An 18,282-nucleotide genomic window follows, 5' to 3' on the forward strand; every position below is an offset into this window, starting at 1 on the left:
CCACCATGCCCTTAACCAGCCCCATCCTTCCTGCTCTGCACACCCGACGGAGTGGCCCGTCAGCCAGGGTCACCCTCCAGTCTAATGGGCATGATTGCTGGTTACAAATGGGAAGCATGGCCCGAATTCCTCCCCCGCTGATCTCCAGGACAGACTGATCTCATAATCTGGGATCATGTTATAAATTAAGAAAAACGAGCCAGACCGGTTAGCTGGTAGACGGGGGAATCCAGAGGCCTAAGGAGGCTGGCTGTCAGGTACACTGGAGCGTGTTAGGTGAGCGGCAGACAAAACCATACAGATATTTATTTTGCATTTGAGTCCAAGGGTTTAGATGTCGAACGCTGTAATAAAGCCACTCTCCTCTCCTCGGTGTTCTGACTCTGAAGTGCACTGACCTGACCCAGGAATGGCTGAGTGGTGCCACTGATTCCTGGCCCTCCAAGGCCTGGGAGACTCAACCCCGAGACGGGGCCCAGAATCAGAGAACTCGGAAGGCCACATGGGTGGTCTCAGTGGCATCAGACATTGTTTGGGCCGATTCCTGAGGTATCTCTCCTGTCCCCAGAACACGAGGGTCTGGCTCTCTTGCGCAGTGGCTCACAGACACATGACCACGGCAGAAACACCAAGGCCCTGGCGGGGCTGCGCTCCAGCCAGTTTCCTCTGGGCAGCATGTGAGACAGGGCTCCCTGCTATTATTATTATTATTTTTTAGTTCATCCAGATCTAGCTTCAAAGGGTCCCTAAACTTCTTTGCCCCATCTGGACCTGAAAACAGGAGCTGATTTTCACAAGCCAAATTCTCGTTGCATTTGGACAGAACGAATACTGTGTCTTTTATATTTTCTTTGTATTTCTCTTCAATAGTTGCTTGACCCAACATCTGTCTGCTCTATACAATGAAAATACAAACTAAATGAGAATAGAAAAAAATAATTAAAGCATTAAATTGTACAAATTACAAATCTGTTCCAAAATATACTTACATTAAATAAAATACGCATTTCAGTAAGAGATCTACAGTGAACGACCATATGCATTCTGGGAAGCTTCACGACACCTGGGCAGGGCCAACATTCGTGGAAGGAGCGAAGGGAATTCGCATCCAATCACGGTTTGCAGCGGGTTCTGACCGCCGTCTGCGAGCTACACTGAGCACATCATTAGCATCGCCTGGGCAGGGACTGACTGGGGAAAAGGGAGAAGCAAGCTCTAGCCTCAATGCTGAGTTCATCACAACTTCTCGAGAATCTCATTAACAGCCTATACAGTACAGTTTCAAAAAAGTAAACATGTTAAGGTAAGCAGACAACTCTTTAGGACCCGAAGCACATTTTCTGGCTGTATTTATGCGGAACTCTCTGTCTACAATGGGCGGTCGTGAAGAGGTGCTTCCTCGGGACGGCATGGTCGCGGGACTGGGGCGGCCCAGCAGGACTGAGGGGAGCCAGGGACGGGAGGAGACTCCCTTCTCGTTTCAGCTGGAGACAAGCTGGTAGCGCACAGTCCACGGCCCCGCAGCCCTCTCCTCCTGTCATCTGGCGTAGCGCTTAATGTAGTCTTCAACTTTATTCCGGAAGTCCTCCTGTGGGGCAGAGGGGAGGAAGGGGGGGTGAGTCAGCGCAGGGCGACACTTCAGGGACAAGCTGCGTGCCCCCGAGCCAAGGGCCCCCGCCAGCTCTCGGGAGGGCGTGCAGGGTCCGGCCTCCAATCCTCCAGTCGCCAAGGTGGCAGGAGACTCAGAGACCCACGGGGCTGAGTGCCACCTCCCTGTCACTCTGGGTGCCGGGAGGGGACACAAACAAGCTCTGGGCGGATGGGAACCGAAGACCCTTCATTGTGCGGACGGGGAGAGTGAGATCCACCAGTGTGGTCAAGGTCACGATGCGGGTCCGGCCGGGACTCTGGACCACAAATGGGCATGAGCCTTGGCTGCGGCTCTCAGGAAGACCCTTGTGTCCTGATCTATCTCCCCAGGACCCTGCTACCTATGGCCCAAGTGCAGCCCGCCATCAGGGTGACCACCCTGCCCGAGAGGAGAGGTGGGCTTGCTACAGAGGGCCCTCCTTGGGCATCAAGCAGAAGCCACCTGGGGGCCTGGGCTGATCCCTCAGGGGTAAAAACGCTGTATGGATGCAGGTATCTCCCAGGCTAGCGCGAGAGGGAAAGCCACCTCAGATCTGAGCCAACGCCCCAAGTGTGTCCCCAGGTCTTTTCTCTCTAAGGTCAGGAGCAAAATTCCCTGGCCTTACAGGACTGGGAAGGGCCCCTGGGACTGTCTGAGCCACGAGTACTTGGAGCCTGTCCACCTCAGAACACCCGCCCGCATTTGGTGGCGGGACGGCCTGTGACCTGAAGGCGGGCTCTCAACCCTCTCACCCCCACCCACAGCTGCACACAGGGTCCCAGGCCTCAGTCCCATCCAGCAAGAGGCACAGCCCCGGGCCCTGCCTGCTGCAGGGGCCACCTGGGAGGCGCGGGCGGAACGGGGCTGCTCCCCTCGGCCACACTGCAGTCACTCTTTCAGGGTGGGGCGGGTTCAAGGAAAGGGGAGAAGGGGACCCCTGTGGTCGCCACCAGGCGGCCCAGGACTGTGCTCAGAGGCTCCCTCACAGCTGTCTGCCCGCAGCCAACACGGGCTGCACAGAAGCCCTGGCTGTCTTCAGCAAAACTCTCACAAGGTCACCTCCACGGTACCCAGCTGCCGACATACCATCGGCTCCCAGGCAGCCGCGGCCAAAGCTCCCGGGATGTGGAGTGACGATCCCACAGACACCCCCAACCCCTCAACGACTGACCCAGGACCACAGGTGCCTCAGCTCAGCCTTAACCCCCGTTGCTCTCATCAGTGAGAAGACCACGAACCCTGGGGACAAACCGCCTGGGTTCAAATCTTGGGGTCCGCCCCTTCCCGGCAAGTCTTTCACTTCCTGGTGGCTCTGCTCCCTCAGCAGCAAATCAGGGGCAAGAGTCCCTCCCTCGTGGGTTGTCAGGGAAACAAGTGTGTCTGGGAGCAGGTATGACACTGCCTGGCACCTGGAGGGCCACGCAGGGCTGCTGCTACACCATGTCACCACTGCCCTCCTGCTGCCCTGCCCCAGTCACACGGGGCCTCTGAAGCATCGCTGAACACCAGGAGCGCAGTCCTGCCTCAGGGCCTTTGCGCTGCTGCTGAGGCCTCTGGAACGCTCCCGCCTGAGGTCCACTTGGTTCACAACCGGCCTCTACTCACATCTTACCAGAAGGGCTTTCCCTGAGAACCCGACATAAAGCAGCACCACCCATATCTGCGAAGCACAATAAAATGAAGTCTGCCTGTAAGCTGCAAATCTCTTCCTATTTCATACAAAGAGCAGGAAACACCCTTCCGAGAACAATAAAAAATAAACAATCGTAACATGTTTTTTCTCCTGACTGGGGACATCCTTGTTGGGCACAATGACAATGACAGGTGGAGTTAGAACTTGAACAGAGCCTCCTGGGGGCCTGCCTGCAAGGCTTGTCAGCACAGCGGACAAACAAAGGCTTCTCCCCGCCAGGGCCGCCCCGAGGGTATAGATGGCTGACTGCCAAAGGCCGGCGAGGCCAGACTGAAGACCTCGGCCGCCTCCCGGCCTGCTCAGCAGGACGTGGCCTCCTCTGCCTGCCCGACCAGAGGCACCCGCTGACCCTCCGGGGCCACCGCCTGGCTCTCTGCTCCCCGCGTGCCAGGACATGTGCCGGGGGGCCCTCCTGCCTGCCCTTCGGGGCCCTGCGAAGGCCGGCTGTGGTGACCACCACACGTGGCACATTTAAACGCCCGCGCGCTCTGGTGCACAGTAGGTCTTACATGTACAGAAGCAGCTGACCTCAGCATTAAGCACGGTATTTAGAACCAGCTTGATGGCCTTTAGAACGTCCTACGTTCAGAGCCACGTCAGCCGATCCAACAGCGTTAGGTGGCTGACTCCTGGGCAGGGCAAGGATTCACAGGGAATGTGGCTCAGAAAACGAAACGTGAGGTCCTGTGACTAAACAGAGTCAGCGCCGCAGAGCTGTCTGCTTAGGCCCGACCAGCTCCGAACAACCTCCAGCAGCCTCACCTCGGCCACACTCGGCCGCCTCCCGGGCTCCTGCCCCAGACCCTGTGCCTTGTGCCCGCACACTGTAAGGATGTGTGTACGAAGGGCATTTACTGCAGCGCTGTCTGTAGCTGGAAAATAATCCCGTGGAAAAACCTGAGTGCCCAGCCATAAGAGAACGGTTGAGAAAAGTACGGTAGAGCCACACCACAGGATATTATTCAACAGCTTCTAAAATGAACGAGGGATAGTTTATGCACTGACTTGGAGGGAAAAAGCGAAAATACACGAACAACGACAACAAAACAAACACGACCCCATCGCTGTGGGCTTGCGTGCGCCTGCACTCTGGGAAGGTGTGGAGGGCGGTCAGCCCGCTGGGTGGCGGCAGAGGTGGCGGGGGTGCGGGGGTGGTAACACCCTTGGTTCGGTCTCCCTTCTGTGCTCCTACGTCATCATGCGGTAAAGCGACGGCCGCCTGTTGTAGATCACTCATACTGAACTCTACCAGGAAACCACACCTAGAAACACTTCTGTCTGACCTCGGGTCAAACACTTTTCTGAGACCACTCACATTTATTATAATACATCATTCATACATTGCTTTAAATTCTAGTCCCATTTAATTCAATGGGATTTAATTCTAGTTAAATTCTAGTCACCATTCTCAGTTTCATACTTATTTAATCAAGGGGCAGTAATTATCTTTTCACCAAATACATCAACCTAGAATATTCCTGTTACTAGCTTACCTTGTCCCGCAAATGATGTTCTGCAGCTTCAATATTCAGTGGGTCATCAAAATTCAAAAGATCCTTAAAAAGAGAGAAACTCAAAGTAAACAATGGAAAGAATCTGTTTTTCTGCTGTTGCAAGTCTTCATTTTATGAAGCAGGCAACAGAAACCTAATCAGCAAATGACAGAACGACCCAGAGCTGAAAAAACTCCTGAGAACTAAAGTTCCTTTTGATGTAGGAGCACTGAACGTGAGATACTTTTTTCAGATGGTGATTAACGGTCCACTGAAAGAAGGCAGGGATGTGTTTACTCACGATTATCCAACGTTTGGTGAGGAAAGAGTGATCACACTAATTTCTAATGCTAGTTTTGATACTTGGGGAATGACAGACCACTCTTATTATGAGCATTTCTAAATAAAAAATCCTATTAATTTTTCCTTAAAAATTCATTTTCTCCTTTATTTTGTGATTAACAACTCTGTCTTCTATGTTTCTATTCTGACTTTGCCTAGATTCTCCCTTCACCTTTAACTCACCTCCACAAGCACGGCACTCACAATCCAGTAGGAAGGACGTCTGCAACCCAACCTAACAACGTAGGATGGTGCCACTGTGGCCAGGGCTCCCTGGCCCCAGGGAACCAGCACCAGACCCTTTCCACCTTAGAAGAGCCCTGGAATGCTACTCCCCCCCACCCCCAAGAATAATGACGGATTTTAGATTGAAGACCGTGTCTTTCCTTTATACTACCTAGTCCTCTTCTTAAAGGTCAGGGTAGAAACATTTGTTATGTTGAGTCACTGCTTTCCAAAGCCACTGATGGATCATTGTAAAGACAACTGTTATTTCTCCTGAGCAGAAATGTTTAATCTGGGGATTGTATTCCTGATTTGGAAATAAATATGGGTGTGACCAATATGTCACAAATACAGCCAGGAAAAATTATAAATCTCTATGATCATTAACATCTGGGAAATTAGTTCCAAGTCCCAGAAATAGGCAAAAATATAAAGCACGTATTATATGAGAATCCCGGTGCATATAAAGACTCACACCAGACATACAGAATTCTTCATCTTCTTTACCATGTATTTTACCTAAAATGAATATGTGAGTTGGAATAACCGTTACAGACTTCGTTAGCAAGTTTGATGGGCTCTTTAGAATTTGGAAGGTTTGGAGTGCTTGGAGAGATGGGGACCCACCAGATGTCCTTCAAAAGAGAAGCAGCACAACTGCCAGGCAGGTTTTAAACCACGCTCCAGCCTCTGCATCTCCAGAAGTAAAACTTCATTCACTTCAATGGAGAAGCCAAAAACAATCACAACAAAACAGCTGAGACCAGCAGAAACCTGTCCAGATGGCCCGGTACCCCTTGGGTATTGCCTTCTCCTGGAGATTACAGCAGGTCCCGAAATCAGGAGGTGTTACCGGACCACCCGGTGACATCAGCCGAGAAGGCAGGAGGGGCAGGCACTTAGGGGTCTCCTCTGGGCTCTGCTCTGCTGTCTTTCACTGGCTGAGGACGGCAGGGTGAGGGAGCAGTCCCGCCGTCCTGGGGGCTGTCCAGGATGGGCTCGTTTTCATGGGGGGACTTAGGTTTTACCAAAAGTAGCAGAGATTTTTTTTTTTTTTGCCCAGAGACAGATCCCTGAAGCTTATTTCTTTCAAAGCTTCTTTATGATCAAAAAGCCAAAACTCAAAGGAACAAATAATACTATATAAAACTCCAAATACCAGCTTTCCCCCTTTCCCCTTCTCCTACACCTCTTCCCGCCCTCCAGCCCCTGCCTGAGAGGTGCTGTTCTCTGAGGACAGCAAACTTCACTGATTAAGAGAATAATTCTAAGGTTCTGGGTTTGTGAAAAGCCGAAAGGTTGGTGACTACACACTCCTTCTCCCAAACCGGGCCCCTGGGAGCGAAGGAAGCTGTGGACTGGCTGCCGGTGAGAGCGGACGGTGTGAGGTGGGCCAGGCGCTCCCAGAGGGGCCTGCGTGGAGGAGACCACAGCGAGCGGAACTGGCCCACGCCGGCCGCCGGGAGCGAGGCGGCCACGACAGCAGGGCGGAAGTGGGGACGCTCTGCTCCCGCCCCTCCCGGCCCCAGGACCTCCCAGAGTGTCACTCCAAAGCCCCTCAGTTCTTGTCTCACTGCTCCTCTGATTCACAAAAGTGCCAAAGAAAAGGGGGTTTTAGTGCGCCCACACCGCTGGTTTTGATCCCCTCATGTTATCCTTGATGCGATCTTTAAAACCAGGAGGCAGAGGAATCAAGAAAAACTTGGGATTCTGGTCAACATACTTACAGTAAACAAAGAGTTTAATCCCCAAACAACATCCTGAAATGAGAAAGACAGACAAAAACAAGTTTCAGGTGGGGATGGTCTCTAAGAGATGAACCAGTTAAGTCAGCATATAGTGGAAGAGGTTAGTTTTCTGCAGGAGTTATTTTAAAAGGTAGGGCCTAGGGCTTCCCTGGCGGCGCAGTGGTTGAGAGTCCGCCTGCCGATGCAGGCGACGCGGGTTCGTGCCCCGGTCTGGGAAGATCCCACATGCCGCGGATCCTGTGCTCCGCAACGGGAGAGGCCACAACAGTGAGAGGCCCGTGTACCGCCAAAAAAAAAAAAAAACAAAAAAACGTAGGGCCTAGAAAGTTAATCTCAGGCTCCCCCTTGCAACCTGGGGGACAGCATCCAGCGCAGCAGCTCTGTTACCAGCCATTGCTCGCTTTTTGTGCACTTGGCACAAACTGAGACCTACAAGTGGTTTTAGGTGGGACAGCGTTTATAATCCATGCCTGACTGAGCCAAAGTGGACATGTGTGGAAAAACGTTACGAGAGAGAGAGGCAGGGAGACGGCACGTGTGATATGCCACACGGCTCTCAGAGCTTCACAAACAGGCTGACTGGAGGCCCACGGCCCTTTCAAGTTGAAAGGTGGGACCATCAGTGTCAGAGCAGCAGGACGGTCACCAGGGAAGACGGTGACTGGCTCAGAAGACCACGCCTTTGTGCTGAAGTGCAGGCTGGGAACACGGCTGCCCCTAAACCCAGTCCCAGGCGATCGCTCTTCTGGGCAGGATCGATCCCTCAGCAGACAGGCAGAGGCTACGACCGTGTGGGACCAGTTCACTACTCAGTCAAAGAAGATGGCAAAAGTCAGGTAGCTGCTTATTACTAGGTGAACACTGCCCAAAAGTCCTGACTCCTTCTGATAAAAGGTCAGGCGTGGGGAGAAACTGCAGGTGCCTACGGACAGCACCATGGAAAAGCCCTGAGGCGAAGCACAGCCGGCGGCCTCACGTGGGTACCCACGACACGCACCCCCGAAACCCACTCAAGCCATGTTGGAGAAGCAACTGGGGCCACTTATTTAGTCCCTGTGGCTCCCCTTTCCACCCCCTGCCCCAGCAGAGGGGCCCCCGTGCAGCACACCTGGCTGCACCCTGCCACCCCTCCTCTGTCCAGTGTAACTCAGAGCAGACACAGAACATCCAGCCTTTCCTTCCTCCGTCTCTACCCATGCCTGGCGAGTCGCCACTGCTTAAAGGGGGAGACAACTATCAAAGACTGGGGCGAATAGCAAGACGAGGGCAGAAACAGTAAACCACCGAAGCACAAACCATAAACGGTACAGGGCAGAGGGGAGAGGAGATGGCCTGACACCCTAATCCCCGCCCCCAACCGAAGAGAAGTGGGGGCAGAGGAGCTGAGCAGGTCCAGCGCCTGGCCAGCAGCCCCAAGCAGGCGGTGGCGGGTGGGCAGCGTGGGCCCGTCCACCCATGCAGATGGGACAGCGTGGACATCGCTGTCCTTACAGGAGGCTGGCTGCCGATGGAGGGGCATCCGGGGAGGTGTGGGCAAAGGACACTCTACCTTCAGTGTCCTCGTGGGGGCCCAGCCGGTGCCGTCAATCGAATGTTCTCTCAGTAAACTGAAACAGACACAGAAAGGCACAGCGGTCAGCAGGGAGCAGGCTCCAGTCCCGCGAGCTGCTCAGCGTGATTTCTGTCGGAACGGAGGTGCACGTCTCATGCAGTCCGTCTCTCCTCTGTGGCTCCACAGTTTCCTGTGTCGCTACAGAAGGCCTTCTCTGCCTCACGCCTGTATGGGTCCTCCAGTCTAATCGCGAGTGTTATTTTTATGTATTGTACACTCAGCAGGGGAAAAGCATGCTTAAATCAGAACATACAGAGCGCATCTGTCAATTTAACATTCGGAAAAGGATGGTGACAACAATGACAGCGGAGCTTCCTGTTTGTGTGTCAGCAGGACCCAACACTCACCCAGTGCCCCAAGACCAAAGAGGGAGGGGTCCCATGCTACAGAGGAGAAACCAAGGCGCAGGGCAGCACCCGCCCCAGGGCACGCGCCCCCAGATGGAGCTGTAGACTCACCCACGTGAGCACCTAGCACATGATTTTAATAGCTGTTTAAAAAATAAAAGCAGATGAACACAAAATTCTGGAAGGTGCTCACCCATGGGTGGGAAGACCACGCTCAGGGAAGGTCACGTGGGCTCCAGGGGTACGTGATGTGAGCTGACCTAAGAGTCATTTTCATGACTGTTCTATCAACTGCAAATGCACAGCATATACTCTCATATAAATAACCATTCCATACTTTGAAAAATTACCACTTACTGCCTAGTTTCCTTCTGGTGAAAAAAGGAGCTTGGCATTGTTGAATTATATCACACTGTTGCTTTCACCTGAACCTAACAGCTCCTAAGCTAACACGTCAGTGTGAGGCTTTCCAGGTCATACTTGTTACTGTTAAGAAAATTTTTGAATCAGAACACGTTCAAATTCACAAAAATCAATGACGATCAGGAGAAAACACAAATATGCAGAATTTGAATCAATGCCATAATCTTAATTGCCCATGAAGATCAGTTAGAATAAATAAAACTAACCTACAGCTTACTTCGAGCACCAAAAAGAAAACTCCCATCATGCACCCTAATCCCATCTACCCGGGGCACCTCTTTCCACCCTGCAGAGGTATCAGTGAGTTGTTGAGATAAAATCTCTACAACTTTTGAATAACTTTTTGGGAACCAACTGCCCAATCCTGGTGCTTTATATGATCCAACGAGAGACTTCTTTACTAAGACAGGGGAAAGAATTATTTCTGATCTAGCTTATCCTTTTCATTTATAGACCTTATTGCAATTTTAGCTATACCCTTGTTTACTTGTTTAGTGCCTGTCTCCCCACCAGCTGGCAGACCCCATAAAGCAGAGATCGCAAACTGCTCCCCACTGTGTCTGGGCTCAACCAACATTAGCTGATGGAAGGCAGGCGGGCAGACTGGGCGACCAGTCAGCGCCCTCTGAGCTTCCCTGTCAACAACCACAGACAGAGCAGGACTGCCCCTGGAGGCCAGGTGTGCCCATGTCTGGGGGCCGCAGATCTGGGCAGGGTGACACCACGGAGGTTCAGGCCCAGCCTGAGCAGATGGCAGTCCCGAGGGAGCTCAGGTGACAGCCACGTGGCCATCAGAGAGGGTACAGGCAAGGGGTCAGAGGATGCCCCAGGGACTACACTGGAAACTCAGGTTCTAGGAGAACAAAAATCTGAAGTGCAACCGCCGGGTTCGTGGCCCTGGTCCCTCCAATCCCACAGACATAGCACTGCTGGCCCTGAGCCAAGAGCAGGGTGTGGGCCCTTGGTGGGAGCAGGGCAAGTCTCACTAAGAGAAGCAAAAAGCACCCCTGTGACTAGACGAGACCCCATGGAGCGCCAGGCACGTCATTTCCTTTATTCAGGAGATGCCATGTCCAAAACCATCGCTGGACATTGTCTAGTTTTTCACAAGGAGGTAGTCTTTGTACATAAACCTGGCACATTACTTCCCTCAGTTAAATTCCCAGACGTGCAGCTGACAGGTCCGAGGGTATATACAAGTCAAATGTAGGCCTTATGGCTGAAGGACCAATGAAAGGTGTACAGGTACACGCACTCTCCAGTGGAACGAGGGAGCCTGTTCTCACACACACTTTGCTTTTGTATCTGCCAGCCTGAGAAGTGGTGAGCGGCGTCCCCTTGCTTCCACGTGTCCTCTGATCACCAAGGAGACTGAGCATCAAGCAGACGCTCACCACCCGCTGTTTCTCCTATGAATCACCTACTTGTAGGCAATGCTCATTTTTCCGGTGGATATGTCCCATCGTTTTCATATTGATTGAAAGGACTGTTTACATACAAAGGATGTAATCTTGCTGATCTTTTCTCTTTCAATTTTGTGCTTTTGTATTTTTAATTTTAATGTGGCTAAACCTATCAATGATTTTCCTTTAAAGTTTCTGTCTTTTGTAGCAGGCTACAAATTTAACCAAATTTAACTACAAATTTAACCAAATTTACATTTAACCATCTGTTAAATTCCTATTATACTTTGCTAATAATCTGATTTCTCAGAAGACTGCAAAAGTGAGTAGAGAAATGCCCTCTCTGGACCTAATTCTGACCGGAGAAGGGGACGTGACAGGAAGTGGAGTGTGGGGAGCCCCCAGGAGAGTGGGCACAGGTGAAAAGCCTGGGGAGACAAGGCCGGACCAGAAACCACTTACAATCTGGACCTGAAGATCATAGATTTTTAAAGTTTCAATACTTAAAGGACAGATACTTAAAAGGGAGGATGACTGACTTATAAAGTGTATTTTTAACTATCTTTTTTTTTTTTGGCGGGATCGTGGTTCCCCAACCAGGGACTGAACCTGCGTCCTTGGCAGTGAGAGCGTGGAGACCTAACCACTGGACCACCAGGGAATTCCCGTTAACTAGCTATTAAAAATGAAGCTGATATGAAAGAACAGGGGGCTCCACATACAAACTAAAATGGGGAGATGAATCCTAGTGGTTGTCCTCGCAGGGAGGAGCGGTCACAGTGCACGTGTGGGGAGAAGAGGGTAAAAGGACAGGACACAGAGGCAGGGCCTGCGGAGGGACTAGCTCACAGTAAGAAAGCAAAGGACACACCGGAGAAACCCTGTCTGCCTGCTTTCCAGGTTCCCGCAGTCCCGAAGCTGGCAGTGGTGGGGCTGGGACTTGGCCCGGGGGTCCAGCACCAGAGCCTCTACAAGTTAACCTCACTGCCCTACCAGAGAAAGCGCAAGACGCAGAAAAATAAAGCCCACAAGCTAAACTTACTTAAAAACGACAACAACCAACACTCTACGCAACTCCTCCAGTTCTCTACGTTAGTGACCAGCAAGCTTAGGCGGCAGGAAGTCACTGACCCCTGACCATCTGCCATTGGAAGGGTGGGGACCCAGGCACGACTGGGAAGGCTTATCCTGCTACGAAAGTGCTCCTATGCGCATCCAGACGATTTGGGAAAGAGGACATTTAAATACAAGTGCCTGGGTCTTCTGAAGCCTCCCGTCCACATCCCCCCACCCTGGATTCCATTACTCATATTCTCCCCTCTTAGCTAAAATCAGCCAGACGGAGGGAAAAGGGTAAGGGCCCTCGAGGGGGGCACCTGGGTGGACCGCAGAGTGCAGCCAGAAGCCTCCCTAACATCGGCCCAGCCTCAAGGTCTCCTCTCGGGGGAGATACCGTGTAGAAAGCCCATCACTCACACACGGTGCTCACAACACGGAAGACGGGAACGCAGATAAACTCACCTGAGACATATCTCGCCTGTCTCTGTGATGTTGGGGTGCCAGATCCTGGTCAGGCATCTCACTTTAGGAGGCTGCAACACAGAAGGAAGAGATCACAGGCTCTCCAGAGCCTTCCACGTACCCCGCCCAGGGCCTTGTCTCTCCACTCGCATGGCTCAGCAGGCACCGGCTCCGCCACCCCCGCAGCAGTGTTTGCACACTGCATGCGCCGCGCCGCTCGCACGGGTAAAGCCTGCCCGCGCGCCGAACAGGACCCCTCTACAGGCCCCGGGGCTGCCGGCGGCTGGGCCTCTGCGTCCTCGGACCCTGCCTGGGCCTAGGCTGTGCGGGAGGAGCCACGGCGCCCTCCGGGAGGAGCTCTGCAGCCTCCAGGCCCCACTGCCTACGGGGGCCCGCGGCCTCCCTGACGCTACGTAGCTGAGCTACGGCTGAAATACTGCCCCTCACGGCGGCGCTGGCCCCCTCTGTGCGTGTCTCTGAAGGCGTGGTTGTCATTTACTTTCTTCTCGGTGCAAGTCCTAGCCCACTTTATACTTAAAGGAGGAGACAACGAACACAAGTACATGGGAATGAGGCACACCAGCAGTACTCAGGGTGAAGCATGTGTGCATAAAACTGTTCTTTTACTATTACTCTGTTTTAAAAGCAATCCATACTCACCTAAGAAAACAACAAAAAGGAAAGCTATCTGCACATCTACAGATACAGAGAATATAAAACTCTCCCCAGAAATAATCTCTAGTAACACCTGATGCACATGTTGGAGCCTCTGTTCTAGGCGACACACAGGTGCGTGTGATGCACATTCATTTTTCTTTACGGAAGTAGGGAAATGTGCTATACATTTCTTTTCCACGTTTATTTTTGTCACCATTTCAGATGACTTTGGGCTTTTGTGCATTCCACGGTACAAACACTAGTATTTAACAAGCCAGTTCCCTATTATTGGACGTTTAGGTTGCTTCCCACTTCCACTACAAACCTGCTGGATCAACGCTGTCTTCATTCGCATCCATGATATTTCCCCAGGATGAAGGCCAGGAAGGGGAGGGGCTGCCAGAGAGCAGGCTGCGCACTCAGCGCCAAGTGCCCTCGCCTCCAGAGAGGCCGCGAGCCCACCCACCTGCAGCGGGTGCGCCTCTTCCCCAGGCCCAGTTCCACCGCGAGGTGGCCTTGCTTTGAGGAGCTTGACAGTCGTCTCACAGAATCTCACCAGACAGCTCATCTCACAGATACGAAACCTTCGTCATCAAATTTTTATCTTTGATACCAATCTAGAAAATCTTTCACCATCCAGATCTTCTCCTGTACTACTTCTAGTACTCTAATAGTTTCAGCTCCTTATTTGTATAAAACAAACATATTTTTCAGTACCCTCGTAAGTTTTCTTCCTGATTTCAAAACACCATGACATCAGAATGTCAAATATGTCATGTCACCTAGACTCCCCAAAATGATTAATCCAACCATGCAGATGTAGGCGTCTGAGGATTACAGAATTTAGGTTCACAGTGAGCTGAGATCAACTGAATATGCTCATTTGCTTTCCTGCAAGTAAACAGGAATGCATTCGACAGAAGGAATGCTAGCACAGCCTGCACTTTCAGCAGGGCCTTCAGGCTGAAGAGGGAAGGTCAGCGTCACTGGCGCTGTACATATTGGTAAATCTCTCTAATGAACACTGAACGCAGGTAACCTACTGGGTAGAGCGCATCACCAACTCAGGATCTGAAGGGACTGAAGGCTCACCCCCTCCCTCCCCTGAGGCCCCAACACACAGTCACCCCGCCAAGTGTCCACGCGGCTCCAAGGGTCCGACTGCACTTGCCCCTCTCCTCCTTGTCCCTTCACACCGTCCACAGTTAGATGTTGGTGCAGCCGCCCCCCCCGGCCAATGGCCCTCGTAACAGCGGTACCCCACAAAGAGAGCAAACCTCTGCACCAGAACTGTGGTCCTGGATTCTGACACACACTTTCTAAACTGAACCATTCTTGTAGACCCTTACCGCCCCCAAAGCAAGACCAAGAAATACCAGCTCCACCTCCTACCTCAGTGGTGGCATGACCAGCCATCCCATCACACAGCTAAGGGTTTAGTATATGACAAAGACTGCAGTGCAAATCAATGGGAAAGCAGGGATTCTTCAGTGGACAACTGGCTAACCATTCGGAAAAGTACAGTTAGATATTCACTTAGAGCTTTATTCCACATAAACGACACAGAACTCTAAGAGGACTAGAAGAAAACGTGGATGAGTTATCTTGGGGTCTGAAGGCCTGTTTTAAGCATTTCACAACATGAAAAATTCAAGAAGGAAAAGTAGATTTGACTACAGTGGTGAAAAAAAAACCCACAAACTTTTATAGAACAACAAAAAAAATGAAAAACAGGAAAATGTTTACAGCACAGCTAAGTAAACTAAGAAAAAGTTTCATATAATTTCTATATAAGAACTCTTATAATAAAAAAAAATACCTCAAAGGAAAAAAAGGGCTAAGCACATAACAGCTCATAAAAGACATAAAGAGCTAATAAGTAGGAAAAAAATTTAGCATCCTACTTATTTAAGAAATGAAAATTCAAATGACATTTAGATACCACTTATTTCCTCCCAAAATAGCAAAAAGAAAAAAAATAATGAAAATATCCCACGTTGGTAAGGGTTTAGGAAAAAGGGAATTTTCAAACACTGATGGTGGGGATGTCAACTGGAAAAACTCTCTGGAGGGTAACTGGATAGTACTGATAAAAAGCCTTAAAATTAGCATCAGTTACTCAGTACCTGTAATTCCACTTCTAAGAATTTATCCAAAGACAGCGGCAGGCATGCACAAGCTGCTGTCTAGGACATGTATCACAGCACTGCTTATTCCAGGGGTCAGTAAACTACAGCCTATGGACCAAATAAGGCCAGGCCTGTTTTCACGTGGTCTATAATCTAAGCATGGCCTTTACAGTTTTAAAAGGTTGTTTTAAAAAAAGAATATACGACAGAGACCATATATGGTCCACAAGGCCTAAAATATTTACTATTTTGCCCCTTACATAAAGTCTGGTTCATATAATCAAAATATTGGTCAGCCAGTGATCAACTATAAAGGATTAGTTTAAAACCATGATACATCATACAATTAAGTGTTCTTACTAATGATGATGTCATTATATATTAAGTGACGTGATAACATACGTTCTCACGATATGATGACATACTGTCCTATACTATGATGTTAAAAAAAACCCAAGTTACCAAGCTATGTGTAGCGTGATCCCACTCGTATGTATGATTATATATTGTGCATAACATACATCAAAAAGTTAACGGTGATCATCTCTGGATGGAGAGATAACAGGTGATTAATATTCTATTTTTGCATAGTGGTATTTTCTCAATTTTCCACAGAGTATAATAAATTACATAAAAAGAAGAGGGGTGACTGGGTATTCAAGTGTTACTTGTGGTACCTCCGGTTCTCCTCCTTCTGGAAACGTGGCAGGGCAGCCCTTCCTGACCCCTTTCAGGGCTGGTCACGGTCACATTACTCGATTTGGTTGCATCACATAACCTCACTTCCAGGGGGAGAGAAAAGCCGCATTCCTTTCTCCTGCTTCAGCACACGGTTTCCTCTGACCACTCACAGCAAAATGCCATGGGAGCATCGTGAGGCCTGGGACATCACAGCCAAGCTGCCATCTGCACTCAGGCCTCCTGCGGGCATCCCCATCACATTGGTTCGTCACTGTTTCTGTGTCCAGAGACTTAGCTTCTTCAAAGGCCGCTCGACTCTCATCTCCAGCCTACAGTGTCTGACACAGAACCCAGCGCATTTTAGGAGCTCATTAAACGTCAGTCAATCATTGCAGCCTATTTCTAGGACTGAGAGAGATTACGAGGCAGCTGGAGACTGTGAGATAAAGTTCAGGGAAAAAAGGACAAAGATCCCGAGGAAATCTGCCTTTCAGCTGCTGGGGCGGAGGGGTGTGAGGGGTGAGGGGGCACCAAACAGGTGTATTCTTTCTGTTCTAAAAAAGTTTATTCTAAAATAATGATCTACTTTACTGCTTAAAAGGTTTTCATTCACAACCTTAATAACTGACCTTAATTATAGGAACTATAAGTGTTAGGGGTTAAAAACAAATTCCTCATGAAGTACAGAAATCATGTAAATTATGGCATTAGAGCAAATGAATCCTGAGAAAGCTCCGCAAAGCCCTTTCAGGCTGACTTGCTAAAAACTGGCTGTATCTCCTCATCCAGATGAAACATGAATTCCTTCAAGTCTGCCCTCATAATCTCTACCCATTTGCCTGTAACCTTTCATATGCTGGTTTAATCTGCAACACCATAAACTTGTTGGGGGGCAGAGAGCATGCCAAGCACGGGATGCCTGGTGTGGCAGTCCCCGCCCAGCACTGGAAATACAGTGAGATTAAGACACCTCCAGACTCCTCCTTCAGGGAGCAGATGGTCTAGTGAAGAAAGACGCTAAGAAGAATTCTGTAGATAAAGCTTAACCGCAGAAAAGGTGAACAGAACTACCTCTGTATCACTGAAGAACTTTACCTCACGCACCCTGGAGGCAGGGCAGCCCTGTGCACCCTGCGTGAGCTTGTGACCCTCACTGGCCTGCTGGTAAGGCAGCTGCACCACCTCTGCCTGGATGAGAGGCAGAGAGGCCCTCACGGCAGCAGGGTGGCGTCTGGATACAGCCCCGAGGGCCTGGCCTCCCAGGGCTTCCTGGCTGGAGAACATGGGTCTCCTTCCCGATGAAACAGGACTAGCCCATCATTTAGAAATTTTCCAAAGGAGACAGAAACTAAAACCTAGAAATGTAAGGTCTTTATATGCCACCAGTTAATACAGGAAAAGTGTCTTGGAGGCTCGGTGGCTTTCTATCCTCTGTTTATTTCATTTCCTACTCCTCTGCTTCTTAAACGGGGAGTATGACAAACATTTTCTCACTACCAAGCGGCCACCAGGTGCGGTGGGAAGGACACACATTAGGAAGCCGGGCAGCTCTGGACAAGAATCAGCTTTGGCAGTTGAGCCACCTAGACCGGCAAAGCCAACAAGTTCTTAACTTTACCTTTCTGAGCCCTAACTTCCTGATGGGAAAGATATGAACATTAATGTCACCGAGAGAACTACTGGAGAGTGACATAAGGTAAAACTGAGTGGAGGCACCTGACACACAGAAGCCCTCGACAAAACTCTGTTCCTTCCTTGACGTTTCTGAGGTTTGCTTTCTCCTCACACTTGGAAAAAGACACTCTGCCACTAAATGATGCCAGTGCACCCGAACCACGGTTCTCAGCCCCGCCAAATTCACTGCTTTTCTGAAGACTGTCACAAACTCACCGCCCTTTAATTTTAACATTCTCTAGGTGAGTAACCCACGGATATGGCATATGTCCAGAAGGTTAGAGAGTCTAGAGTTTTAAGTACCGCACGTCGGGCTGTTTCCAGAAACCATTAAAACAGCCCCAAATCCTTAATATGTGCGCACTTAAACCAAGTTCTCAAACTGCTCTCACCTGAGGGAGTGTAGTGCTCTGTCAGGCCAGGTTCCCCTGTTGGTGATCAGGGAAATAGGGGAAGTCTCAGCGGGTGGCTGGTTGGCTGGATTGACAAAGACCTGAAATGCATATTTTCCTGTCTTCACTTAAAAATTAAATTTATTTTTTGTTTTTCTTGGACTGCTAACTCTTCCATCCTCATAAATTACATTTCCAAAAGAACTTTTAATACAGTAGCCCAGTAAAGATCAATTTCCATAGATAAAAGTTTGGCTTTAAACAAACAAGTGTTAGAGCCACTGAACTAGACTTGGGCAGTGGAGATGGGCC

The 18,282-nt window shown here is 50.2% G+C and overlaps 1 protein-coding gene across 3 annotated transcripts in view; it reads right to left on the minus strand.

Moving 5' to 3' along the window:
• Positions 1 to 814: 814 nt before the first annotated feature.
• UBE2F (ubiquitin conjugating enzyme E2 F (putative)) overlaps positions 815 to 18,282 on the minus strand; it is a 51,892-nt gene continuing 34,424 nt past the window's right edge. For all 3 annotated transcript variants that reach the window (XM_060151718.1, XM_060151715.1, XM_060151716.1), the window contains 5 exons: positions 12,438 to 12,508; positions 8,681 to 8,738; positions 7,111 to 7,143; positions 4,817 to 4,879; positions 815 to 1,588 (listed from right to left, as the gene is read on the minus strand). In XM_060151718.1, the coding sequence (XP_060007701.1) occupies positions 1,538 to 1,588; positions 4,817 to 4,879; positions 7,111 to 7,143; positions 8,681 to 8,738; positions 12,438 to 12,508 (276 nt within the window). In that variant the 3' untranslated portion in view covers positions 815 to 1,537. The remainder of the gene's footprint in view (positions 1,589 to 4,816; positions 4,880 to 7,110; positions 7,144 to 8,680; positions 8,739 to 12,437; positions 12,509 to 18,282) is intronic.

This window comes from Lagenorhynchus albirostris, chromosome 6 (assembly GCF_949774975.1).
Source record: "Lagenorhynchus albirostris chromosome 6, mLagAlb1.1, whole genome shotgun sequence".
Classification (NCBI taxonomy): domain Eukaryota; kingdom Metazoa; phylum Chordata; class Mammalia; order Artiodactyla; family Delphinidae; genus Lagenorhynchus; species Lagenorhynchus albirostris.